Source organism: Bicyclus anynana, chromosome 6 (assembly GCF_947172395.1).
Source record: "Bicyclus anynana chromosome 6, ilBicAnyn1.1, whole genome shotgun sequence".
Lineage (NCBI taxonomy): Eukaryota > Metazoa > Arthropoda > Insecta > Lepidoptera > Nymphalidae > Bicyclus > Bicyclus anynana.
In genome coordinates this window covers 8,484,779-8,497,916 of record NC_069088.1, presented here as the reverse complement: position 1 = coordinate 8,497,916, position 13,138 = coordinate 8,484,779, and the positions used below count along the sequence as shown (strand labels likewise).

Below are 13,138 nucleotides of genomic sequence, written 5' to 3'. Positions count from 1 at the left end.
AATAGATATAATATGTAGTATTATTGTTTATGATCTTTTACCTTCATTTTAGGATAAACAGAGGACTAAAGTAGTGGTGGCATTATATCCGTTCAAGGCAATTGAAAGTGGCGATCTTTCACTAGAAAAGGTAACGACTTTTTTTATATATTATATAATCTAACGGCCAGTTTCTTCATCGCAAGTATCACTCAAATTAACGTCATAAATCAAAAGTGACGGTCTTATTCACTGAAAAATAAAGCCTTCTTTACTACTTACTACTTTTACTGTTACTTTAGCTTTACATGAAGAAACTGGCTGTAAGTAATGTTTGTTTTAAATTTTCAACCATTTTTGAAACGATCGTTGTTAGAGTAAAAATTAGACACCTACTTCACCTACAAAAATATTTCTTGATGTTATTTTTTTTAATTATTTACGATTTTTAGGGTGTGGAGTACGAGGTTATTGATGATTCACAAGAACACTGGTGGAAAGTCAAAGATGAAAATGGGTATGTATTTTTCGCATTGATTAGATAATTTCTTAGGATTTTCAGAATTATTTGACTTATTTAATCGTTTTGTTTTAGGTCTGTTGGATACATTCCGAGTAATTATGTCAAGGAGAAGGAAACTATAGGATTACAAAAATATGAGTAAGTTGATATATTGATCAATTTATGTTTGTTACTTACATAACTGTTGACTACAAGCGAGAACAAGAGATCATAAATACATCAATTATTATATATATAGGTATACATAATTATATTTCATCGACATATATTATAATAAATATTGAGACTATCATAATTTAACTGACGTGTCAAAAGTGCTAGTAAACTGAGTCTACTTGAAATAAATGATTTTTGATTTTGATTTTTGAATCGTTATAAAGTATTGATAAATACTAAATACTCGTTTAATGAAATTGTTCGTTAATTTCTGTAATCGAAATTCAGAACAGACTCATTGTGAATTCACTTTATATTATTTAAAAACTTAATCTTAACCTAAAAATGTTAGTATTAAAGTTGTTAAGTTACGTATTATACTTCGATTTACGAGTATACTCGCTCTATAAAAAAACGTTTATTGTGGTTTTAGAAGGTCAGGTAAATTAAGAGACCTTGGTAGGTTATTGTTATCTGACGATAGTGAACTGTGGTTTTATAGTTGATATTTTATTAAAATTAGTACTTAATAAGAGTAAAACCGCTTTATAATAATAATTTTATTAAAATCTAAATAAGTGAATAAATCTACATAAATAAAAAGAAATAAATAATATTAAAAGCAAAGTTATTGAGTTATTAAAACTTTGGTTTTAATATTACGAGTTACGCCCTTAAAGCAAATATGACATGACAATTGACAGCAAACATCAAAACGACTACTGCGTTGAAAACGTCATCAATCCACCAATAATATTGATAATCAGTATTAGTGTTGCATTTCTTGAGATAATGAATATTATTTCGAAAGAAATAGAGTAGGTAAATTCTTAGATTTGTATAATCGAAAATAGTTCAAAAAATATTTTCTTTTATTCCGCCATTTTTGCCATTTTTGACCATCTCCATTAATATAAACAATATTAATTTCGTATAGTACATGGAATAAGGGTCCGAAATATGTGTATCGATATTAATTAATAAAAGTTAAGGATTTCTTATAAAACTTAATTTAAAAGACATATATTTTTTCAAATTTTCCAAACGTCAAAAACGCTGTCATTGTTCATTTTGTGACGTCACAATGTTATTTGATGTACTGAACTTCAAACTGTATATTAAATAACATTTTTGTAAAACTCTCCGTTTGGTAAGGATTACTTAACGTGACGTCATGAAACATAGACCAATATGGCCGACAGCGTTTTGGCTCATTTTGTCAAAAAAAAATTTAATTTTTAAATATTTTACGTTTTGAGTCACGTCTTTCAATCTAGTAGAACGATAATGAACCAATAAAAAAAAGTGTCAACTAGCCTATTGACCGACTGGCTCACATTGTATTGCAGATGGTACGTGGGTGAGATGTCTCGGCAGCGCGCCGAGTCACTACTCAAGCAAGAAGACAAGGAGGGATGCTTCGTCGTACGGAACTCCTCCACGAAAGGAATGTACACACTGTCATTATATACCAAAGTGTGAGTTTATTTGTATGTTAATACCAGCGTACCCGGTCAAGCTTCGCTTTGACTAATTTATTCTTTTTCCCTACCCATCCCTACTCCCACCCTGCCCTTACCCTATCCCTACACTACCCTACCCTTACCCCTACCTACCCTACCCCTACCTACCCTACCACTACCTACATTCAGTTTCATGTTAAAAATTTTAAAAATGTATACATTACATATTTGAAAATGACATACATGTCTGGAATATGCTTCTAATTCTAAGATATCAGATGTTTCATGGTTTCAAAAAGATTTTTCTGCTTTCGAAGGAAATAAAAATAAATTCGATCATTTCGGGGTACTTTCAAGGTCTTATAAATTAAGAATGATTGTTTGGACGGCAAACTACCGGTTGGGAAAACCCTTAGTTCAACTATAATTGGCATAAAATAATAATTGACAAGTATCTTAATAATTGATTCAACAATTAATTAACATTATTATCAATTCATATTCGGCTCACTGCTGAGCTCGAGTCTCCTCTCAGAATAAGAGGGGTTAGGCCAATTGTCCACCACGCTGGCCCAATGCGAATTTTCAGACTTCATACACGCAGAGAATTAAGAAAATTCTCTGGTATGCAGGTTTCCTCACGATGTTTCTCCTTCACCGTTTGAGACATGTGATATTTAATTTCTTAAAATGCACACAACAGAAAAGTTAGAGTAGCATGCCCCGGACCGAATTCGAACCCACACCCTCCGTAATCGGAGGCAAATTTCAAAAGGCAGAGATTGTGTTATGTTATTATGTGCTATACATACATAATATAGTATTTACATATCATAGTATTTATTATAACATAGTAATCAACATTAAAATTAAAATGTTTTTAAAATATCTAACACTACATATTTCGTTATTTAGCGAAATTGTCTGATTCATGCACAAATCTGCAAAATTATGGTAATTAATAAAATAGTAATTTTGGTAGTAATTCATAAATATCTACTTTATTTTAGGTTGAGTAAAAATAAATTTCCCTTTTTGTGTCAGAGAACTTTGCGGAAATGTTCACCAATCTTTAAGTTTGTTTATACACATACATTTTTTTCAAAAAATATTTGTAATATCTTTTAAATATTATGACCAATATTCCCATTTCCCACCAAAAAGTCGTCTTTAGTTCGACAATAGTCCATTTGACGGTCCATTTACCGTTAAGCTAATTAGTATAGAAAAACATTTAATTTTATTTCAGAAATTTATGCATAGTTAATTTTAATTTGTAGAAAGTTCGAGATTTTCGTAAGATTTGTCTCTAGCACTTTATTTATTAACTTTTTATACACATTACTAGTACACCCCAAAACAAGGAAACGACCATTACTAACTAACGAATGAGAAGTTGGATACAAAAAGCCGGCCGTATCGATCTTTTCCAGTCGACCTTAAGTTAACATATTAGAGTGAAATATTGTAAGTGAGTTACTGTAGTCATAATTCTCCTCATAAATTTCAGCAATCACCCCCAAACCAAGCACTACCACATAAAGCAAAACGCCCGCGGCGAGTTCTACCTGTCGGACAAGCACTGCTGCTCGAGTATTCCTGAACTGATCAACTACCACAAGCACAACAGCGGCGGACTCTGCTCGAGGCTGAAGACCACACCGTGCGACCGACCCGTGCCGCCCACCGCTGGACTTTCTCACGGTACATTACGCTACAGTTTATGCAATAGGGTAGTTGACTCATATCAAAGGAGATGGTCCAAAACTGTATGGAGCCCAGGATCATTCATTGTACCCTGGCGGAAATAAAAGAAAATATATTTTTTAACTATTTTTGATTAGACAAATCTACGAATTTACTTTAATCCTTTTAAAATAATATTCATTCTCTCCCAAGAAATGCAATAGTAGTATGGGTACTATTGGCGGATTGATTACGTTTTCAATGCAGTAGTCGATTTGACGTTAGCTGTCAATTGTCATGTCATAGTTGCTATATGGGCGCCATCTTGATATAATTCAAAAACTTGGGTTTTAATTTTATTTATTTCTTTTGATTTCGTTACATTTATTCAATTATTTAGATTTCCTTGTATTTTTTAAATTTTAATGATACGGGGTACAAGAGTGGACCTAAAATGGACCATCTCCTTTAATATTTGGCGCGCCAGTAGTTTTACGTGAGCGTTAGCAATCAGCAGGACACAAAAATGATATGACCTCTACCTTCGATTCCGGAGGGCGTAGATTCGAATCCGGTCCGGAGCATGCACCTCCAACTTTTCAGTTGTGTGCATTTTAAGAAATTAAATATCACGTGTCTGAAAACGTGATGGAAAACTGCAAACCTGAGAATTTTCTTAATTCTCTGCGTGTGTGAAGTTTGCCAATCCGCATTGGGTCAGTGTAGTGGATAATGACTGGAGACTCCTTCTCAGCAGTGAGCCAAATATGGGTTGTTAATGATGATGATCCAATGGCACATATGTGTACAGACAAATGGGAAATCGACCCATCGGAGCTGGTGTTACTGGAAGAGCTGGGAGCGGGCCAGTTCGGAGTGGTGCGCCACGGGCGCTGGCACGGCAGTATCGACACCGCGGTGAAGATGATGAAGGAGGGCACCATGTCAGAAGACGACTTCATTGACGAGGCTAAAGTCATGACGTGAGTATTGAGTGACTATATTGTTTGGACTCCGACTAGCGAATGTGAGCAATCAGTTTTACCTTGGAACTGCTAAGCGTCGCAGTAATCTGCATCCCTGTATCGTTATCCCTGTGTTACAAGTCATTGTAGTTTCAAACAATTTTGTTGGTCGTCTGAATATGAAAGTATGGAATGTCCTTCAAGTTCCGTTTTCCCTACAACGTGTATCTTTGAGTTGTATACATCTTCTAGGCTAGCGCGATCCGCTGTAGGATGAATCGTATCTCTTGTGCTATCCAAGCACGTGTCTCAGACATGCTACTATTACTATCATCTGTCTAGATCTCTATATGGTTTATATTATTTGAGGATGCCACTAATATACCGTCATGTTAATACAATATCCTTAAGATATCAAAAAGACTTTATATACTTAGGGCATGTTTCCCCATGAATTCTGATTGACTTCTGATAACTTATTCTCAGGTTTTGTCTCTGTGATTTGATATTAGATAAGAAAGTGACAAAACTTACCAGCCCTTGCAATAATAGTGTTGATAGAAACTTACAGATAATGTAAATTTTTGATTGTAGGAAACTCCAACATCCAAATCTAGTGCAACTTTACGGCGTTTGCTCGAAACACCGGCCGATATACATAGTGACGGAGTACATGCGGCACGGCTCGCTGCTGACGTACGTGCGGCCGCGGCAGAGTCGGCCGGCCGACGTGCGCGGCGGCTCCTCCGCCGACCAACTCGGGCCCGGCGTCTTACTCGACATGTGCATACAGGTAGGTCACTGGCTAACACCGGCCGATGTACATAGTGACGGAGTACATGCGGCACGGCTCGCTGCTGACGTACGTGCGGCCGCGGCAGAGTCGGCCGGCCGACGTGCGCGGCGGCTCCTCCGCCGACCAACTCGGGCCCGGCGTCTTACTCGACATGTGCATACAGGTAGGTCACTGGCTAACACCGGCCGATGTACATAGTGACGGAGTACATGCGGCACGGCTCGCTGCTGACGTACGTGCGGCCGCGGCAGAGTCGGCCGGCCGACGTGCGCGGCGGCTCCTCCGCCGACCAACTCGGGCCCGGCGTCTTACTCGACATGTGCATACAGGTAGGTCACTGGCTAACACCGGCCGATGTACATAGTGACGGAGTACATGCGGCACGGCTCGCTGCTGACGTACGTGCGGCCGCGGCAGAGTCGGCCGGCCGACGTGCGCGGCGGCTCCTCCGCCGACCAACTCGGGCCCGGCGTCTTACTCGACATGTGCATACAGGTAGGTCACTGGCTAACACCGGCCGATGTACATAGTGACGGAGTACATGCGGCACGGCTCGCTGCTGACGTACGTGCGGCCGCGGCAGAGTCGGCCGGCCGACGTGCGCGGCGGCTCCTCCGCCGACCAACTCGGGCCCGGCGTCTTACTCGACATGTGCATACAGGTAGGTCACTGGCTAACACCGGCCGATGTACATAGTGACGGAGTACATGCGGCACGGCTCGCTGCTGACGTACGTGCGGCCGCGGCAGAGTCGGCCGGCCGACGTGCGCGGCGGCTCCTCCGCCGACCAACTCGGGCCCGGCGTCTTACTCGACATGTGCATACAGGTAGGTCACTGGCTAACACCGGCCGATGTACATAGTGACGGAGTACATGCGGCACGGCTCGCTGCTGACGTACGTGCGGCCGCGGCAGAGTCGGCCGGCCGACGTGCGCGGCGGCTCCTCCGCCGACCAACTCGGGCCCGGCGTCTTACTCGACATGTGCATACAGGTAGGTCACTGGCTAACACCGGCCGATGTACATAGTGACGGAGTACATGCGGCACGGCTCGCTGCTGACGTACGTGCGGCCGCGGCAGAGTCGGCCGGCCGACGTGCGCGGCGGCTCCTCCGCCGACCAACTCGGGCCCGGCGTCTTACTCGACATGTGCATACAGGTAGGTCACTGGCTAACACCGGCCGATGTACATAGTGACGGAGTACATGCGGCACGGCTAGATGTGTTGTGACTGATTAAGGATCTGATGATAAAGACGAAGGACAGTTAAGGGAACTCCTCAACGGTTTACACTAGCTACCTCGTGATTGGGCTTGATAAATTTGTTTTGATGAAAACTTTCCTTCTAGATGGGTTGAGATTTTTATTAAAGATCTGATAATGAAGACGAAGGACAATTTTGTAATGTTCAGTTAATTGAAATGGTTATTTTCACTGCTTTCCAGGTTTGCAAAGGGATGACATATTTAGAAAAACATAATTACATTCATCGAGATTTAGCAGCAAGAAACTGTTTAGTAGCAGAGGAAAATGTTGTCAAGGTAAATACAATTATAATTTTTAAACTTTTTATTCAATAACAATTTAGCTTTTGACAACAACTTCACTTGATGTTAAGTGAAAAATTTGGAAAGGTTAACAAATATAACAACTTTGAATGTTCCTAAATCCCAACAGACATTTATTAAAAACTAATTAATTTTGCAATGGGCCAGCGTGGTGGACTATTGGCCTAAACACTCTCATTCCGAGAGGAGACTCGTGCTCAGCAGTGAGCCGAATATGGGTTGATAATGAAGAATTAATTTTTACTTTCCGTTTTCATTTTCAGGTTGCCGATTTTGGACTTGCTAGATACGTTTTGGATGATCAATACACTAGTTCGGGCGGTACAAAGTTTCCTATTAAGTGGGCCCCACCAGAGGTTCTCAACTATACAAGATTTTCATCTAAGTCAGATGTCTGGGCGTTCGGTAAGTTTGTATTTATTAACTGACTTCAAAAAAAAATTCTTTGATCAGATTGGTCTCATTCGATTTTCACGAAAATCGGTTCAGTAGTTTTGTGTTAAAATAAAAATAACGTAAAAACATAAAATGTTAACGAAATTGCTCATTCTGTGGCGTTTACGGCCCCTATGCTAGGAGACACTAAAAACAGGAAAAAAAAATAACCATCTTTAAAGACTAAAAAGCGAAAAATAACATTGTACCTATATGTCCTTTCTATTGATCGGTTTGAAGGTGGTACCAAAATAACAAAATGAACTTTTAGAGCCTATTTGGCATAGCACCGCCTTCACACCGATCAACAGAAAGGATATAGGTACGATGTTATTTTTCAGTTTTTAGAGTAATGCTCTTTGAAGTTGGTTATTTTTTTTGTTAAAAAGATTTTATGTACAAACCATTGTTAATACATCTATCCATACTAATATTATAAATGCAAAAGTAAATCTTTCTGTTCGTCTGTTACCTTTTTACGGCTAAACCGCTGAACCCATTTGGATAAAATTTGGTATGGAGATAAATTGTATTTTGGAGCATGACAATGGCTGTTTTTATCCCCGAAAAATCTATGGTTTCCTTGGAGACTATATATATGTATTACGATGAATTGCTTATCAATGATAAAATAATTTAATTATATCTAAGTTAACGTTATTAGGAGGCGTCATAGCCCAGTGGATGGGACCTCTGCCTTCGATCCGAAGGGCGTAGGTTCGAATCCGGTCCGGGGCATGCACCTCCAACTTTTTAGTTATGTGCATCTTAAGAAATTAAATATCACGTGTCTCAACGGTGAAAGCAAAACATCGTTTATCCAGAGTGGTAAACTAAGGCCCCTCTCATTCTGATAGGAGACTTGTGCTCAACAGTGAGTTAAATGTGGGTTGTTGATGACAATGATGATGAAACGTTATTAAATAAAACATGTTTTTTCCGGTTTTCAGGAGTATTAATGTGGGAGGTATTTACACGTGGCAAAGTACCTTACGGCAAGATGAAGAATTCCGAAGTGGTGGACATGGTACAGAAAGGACATGTGCTTGAAAAACCCAAGGAATGTTTAAATGAAATTTATAATGTAAGTGGACACAACTTCATTAAGAAATAAGATTAATTGAACACCTATCAATACTGTAAGTATCAATACTAAGGTTCTAAGTCTCTAAGATAACCACAACTCAGAATAACACTATTAATTTGGAAAAAAAAATTTCTACAACTGTACTTTGAAGTTAGAAAGGTCAATGTTAGCAATATGTTAGGTACAGTTTTACGATTTGACAAGTAATAGTACTTTATGATATAAGTGCGGTAGGTTGAAAATTACAGCTGAGGCGATATAGCAAGCTGAGGTGATATAGCTATAGTAAGGAAGCAGAGGCTGTAATTATCAAACGTATCATACGACGACGTATTGCAACAGTGTGGTGGCTTGAATATTGAAATCCCCAAATATAATACACAAGCGTCTGCAATACGATGGGTTTGACAGTGGCATGTAGTTCATACATTAAATTTTTTTTTATTTTTTACAAGTTATCCCTTGACTACAATCTCACCTGATGGTAAGTGATGATGCAGTCTAAGATGGAAGCGGGCTAACTTGTTAGGAGGAGGATGAAAATCCACACCCCTTTCGGTTTCTACACGACATCGTACCGGAACGCTAAATCGCTTGGCGGTACGTCTTTGCCGGTAGGGTGGTAACTAGCCACGGCCGAAGCCTCCCACCAGCTAGACCTAGACCAATTAAGAAAACCTCAATCAGCCCAGCCGTGGATCGAACCCAGGACCTCTATCTTATAATCCATCGCGCATACCACTGTGTCACAGAGGCAGTAAAAATGGCATGTAGTTCATACAAGCAAATATACAATACCTACCCTTGGGAAGCCTAACAAGTCCATATTGGAGAAAAAAAAATCCCCACCCCTAGTTAACGACCTTGTGCACGCCACTGGTTAATGATGATGATATTGCAGGTAATGAAAGCGTGCTGGCGGCACGCGCCTGAAGACCGGCCTTCGTTCCGTTTGCTCAAGGAGGAGCTGTCGGGGGTCGCGCACAGCGTGCTGGCCGACTGACTGCGTCTGCTGCTGCTGTTGCTGCGGACCCCCGCGCCCGCGCCCTCTCCCGCTACCGCGCCCGCGCCCGCCTCCACGCTTCCGCGACACAGACGCTTGCGAACCGCCCCGCCTGTTTAGTTGCCGTATACTATGACCTTTTAGTACACTATAATATCAACTACATAATATCTCGTAAACAGAAAAAGAAGACCCCTCTGATAGTGATTTAGATCTCAACAGAGGTCCTGGGTTCGGGACTTACGTCTTGGCTGGTGGGAGGCTTCGGCTGTGGCTAGTTACCACCCTACCGACAAAGACGTAGCGTTTTAGCGTTCCGGTACAATGCCATGTAGAAACCGAAAGGGGTGTGGATTTTCATTTTTCTCCTAACAAGTTAGTCCGCTTTCATCTTAGATTGCATCCTCACTTACCATCAGGTGAGATTGTAGTCAAGGGTTTAAAGAATATAAGTGGATAGTTTAACATGAGTTTTCAACATTTATAATGCCAAAACAAAGGCTTAGAATAAAGCTTCTGCCTTTTTTGTTTCATTCTAAAAAGTCTATTAATTTAAGCTAAATAAAATACCTCTTTATTTGACTTAAATTAATACACTAGCCATATTATTATTTTACCATACAAATTATTGATTATCTACTCGTAGCAACATAATTATTTCATATTGTGTTTGTGTTATACTAACAACATCGTACAGTCGGGGTCTAAATTTGAAAAAAATCTACCTTCTTTTTTACACTTTTACATAAGTCTATCTCAAAAGCTAAATGACACTGAACTTTGTAAGCTCGATAAATATTTAAAAAAAAAATACAAAATAAAAATGCTATTGAGTGTACTACCGTCAATTTTTTGTAGTTATGCACCATGAGTTTTAATAAACACGAAGTTTTTCTGTTTTTACACATACATTTTGTATTGTATTTATTAACGTTACTATGTATGTTTATAATTATTTTAAAACGACATGTCTTTTAGGGCGTTTGCTAACAATTATTATGCGATTATACTAATATTATAAGTATGAAAAATTTATATTTGAACATTCTTATCCGTGGGAGTAGAAATGAGATTAAAAAGTTGCATTTACGTTAAAATAGCCTATTTAGTTAATAGGTTGTAATTTGTAAGGGCCCGCGGTAACAATCTGAATTTAAAGCGGGAAATAGGTAGTGTCAAAATTAATAACATAAAATTGGTATTTAATTGATAAGTAAATAATAATTTACAAATGAAATTGCTTAAGCTAATATTTAAATGTGTTAAACAAAGTATTTCATTTTGCAATTATTTAATTCAATTATTGTAAAACTGACTTTTAATAATATTTTAATATTTAAAACATTTAGATATGGATAGTGTATGTGAATTTTCTAGTATTAGATAAAAGTACTGAAAGTTAGTTGTTCATCAAAATTATTTGAATTTTTAAAGCATTGCCCCAAACTTCGATTTATTAAGTATGTTATCAAGAATATTCTTCGTTATATATAATTTTAAACTATGACGTATGTAAATACGTTTTTTAAAGTTTCATAATTGTATTAAGACTTGTTTTTAATTGACCATTATTTTGAACATTCCTACATATATAGTACATTCTTTTATCCCTAGTCTTGTAGTATTTTGGAGATGTTTTGAAATACCTTAGAATTAATGTAGATTTAGTAACTTCAATGTAAAACTGATTATAATTGCTGAATCATATATTTTGCATATATGCCATTCCATTTACTGCCCTAGAATTAACTATTTTATATAGACAACAGTAGTAAAATTGAAGTGTATTAGAGATGTAATATTATATTACCCAAAGTTCTTTTATACCGTAGATATCGCTGTAACAAAACTAGTTAAAACCATACATATTTATTGGTTAATCAACTTTCCTATTTAATTTTCATGAAAATTAAATGCTAGGACACACTAAAACAGAAAAATAAAATATTTTAACAAAAAATTTAACCGACTTCAAAATCACAAAAAAAAATATAAAGCGAAAAATTTAATTAATACATCACTGACTTGGCCCCGCCTTTAAAGTGATCAAAAGGTAGCTCATACGATGTTATTTTTCGCTTTTTAGTGTACTTTAGTGGTTGGTTCAATCTTTGTGTTAAAATATTTTATAATTTCTTTAGTATGGCTAAAGAGAAAATAACTGGCATAAAAACTGCAAATAACTTAACTTACTAGAATGATGATTCCTGATTTTGAATTTATGTAATTAGGAAAATTAATTAATTAAATGGTTAAATCTTGAATTAGTACCTTTACTTAGATTTAACGGATTTTGTTACATACTGTCCATAATTCAACTTCACTGAATTATTTTTTTAACCTGGACTGATAAATTGAAAAACTCGATAAGAGAAAATGTGTATCTCTGAAAATCATTTGTAAATTATGTCGAATGATTTGTTTATCACTTACTGTGGCCATGATTTAGTAAAGTACATTTTTCTGTTGTAAGAAAAAAATATTAATTTTTAATACATTCCTAATTCTTATTGGTAAAAGTAAAAGTAATACTCGAATTTATTAATTTTAACAGATATTGGTATACTCATTTTGTCAACAACAAAAAACGCCAATTAATCATGTTTACGATTTCTCACTATAACTACTGTCTTAGTAAAATTACTACATAGCAGTGGCGAAGGAATGGAATTTTGATGAAGGTAAGCCGTCCCAAAGAAAAGGAAACTCATACCGCTTAAATATTCATTGTTGTATATATTCATTACAATAATGAATATTTATGTATGATGGTATTATTTTAAAAAGTAACCCGGCGGTAATCGGCCTGTATGTACTCTTCGCCGCTGTTACTTGGTAGTATGGTAATTATAGCGATATTTATCATGTTACTTTATATTTAATTTATTTTACTTTTTAATTTATACTGCGATTTGATGATGATGAAATCGCAGTATAAAAAAAGAGTCCAATAAATAAAATAGATAAATAATGTTATTAAATAAAAGACAAGGAAGAAAAACTTAAACATGATTATTTATTTTGATTTATCGTTTTACTGAACAAGCTTTTACATTACATGTAATAGATAATAATAGTAGAAGATCCGAATTAGAAACGACCTTCACCCATCTGTTTAATAGATGATGAAAAGTGTTTTGTAACAAATTTAGTTGGTTAAAAAATACATTGCGAGTAGTGCCTAAAAATCTCCTGGCTAAATTATTATTAACCATCGTTAATGATAGTTTAACCAGGAGGTTTTAAGGCAACCTACTCGCAACATATTTTTTGAAGTATATTTGTTCTTACTAAATTTCATCCATTAAACAGATGGGTGAAGGTCGTTTCTAATACGGAACTTAGACTATAAGTAGTACAGTGTGTTAGCTTTGAATGATCTAAAATAAAGTGAGGAAGTTTATAGTATACTCGTACTAAAAAAAAAACAAAACAAATACTGTACTTGATTAGCAATATTATATTTGTTTGTACTAA

At 36.9% G+C, this 13,138-nt stretch overlaps 1 protein-coding gene across 2 annotated transcripts in view; it reads left to right on the top strand.

Moving 5' to 3' along the window:
• LOC112049210 (tyrosine-protein kinase Btk29A) overlaps window positions 1–13,138 on the top strand; it is a 39,831-nt gene extending 26,693 nt beyond the window's left edge. The window contains exons 7-17 of one of the 2 annotated variants that reach the window (XM_024087007.2): window positions 53–130; window positions 432–496; window positions 575–640; window positions 2,008–2,136; window positions 3,632–3,825; window positions 4,619–4,790; window positions 5,367–5,565; window positions 7,014–7,109; window positions 7,400–7,541; window positions 8,522–8,655; window positions 9,560–13,138. In XM_024087007.2, the coding sequence (XP_023942775.1) occupies window positions 53–130; window positions 432–496; window positions 575–640; window positions 2,008–2,136; window positions 3,632–3,825; window positions 4,619–4,790; window positions 5,367–5,565; window positions 7,014–7,109; window positions 7,400–7,541; window positions 8,522–8,655; window positions 9,560–9,661 (1,377 nt within the window). In that variant the 3' untranslated portion in view covers window positions 9,662–13,138. Of the gene's footprint in view, window positions 1–52; window positions 131–431; window positions 497–574; window positions 641–2,007; window positions 2,137–3,631; window positions 3,826–4,618; window positions 4,791–5,366; window positions 6,586–7,013; window positions 7,110–7,399; window positions 7,542–8,521; window positions 8,656–9,559 lie in introns of those variants that run through there. The other variant, XM_052882108.1, reaches the window with a different exon arrangement.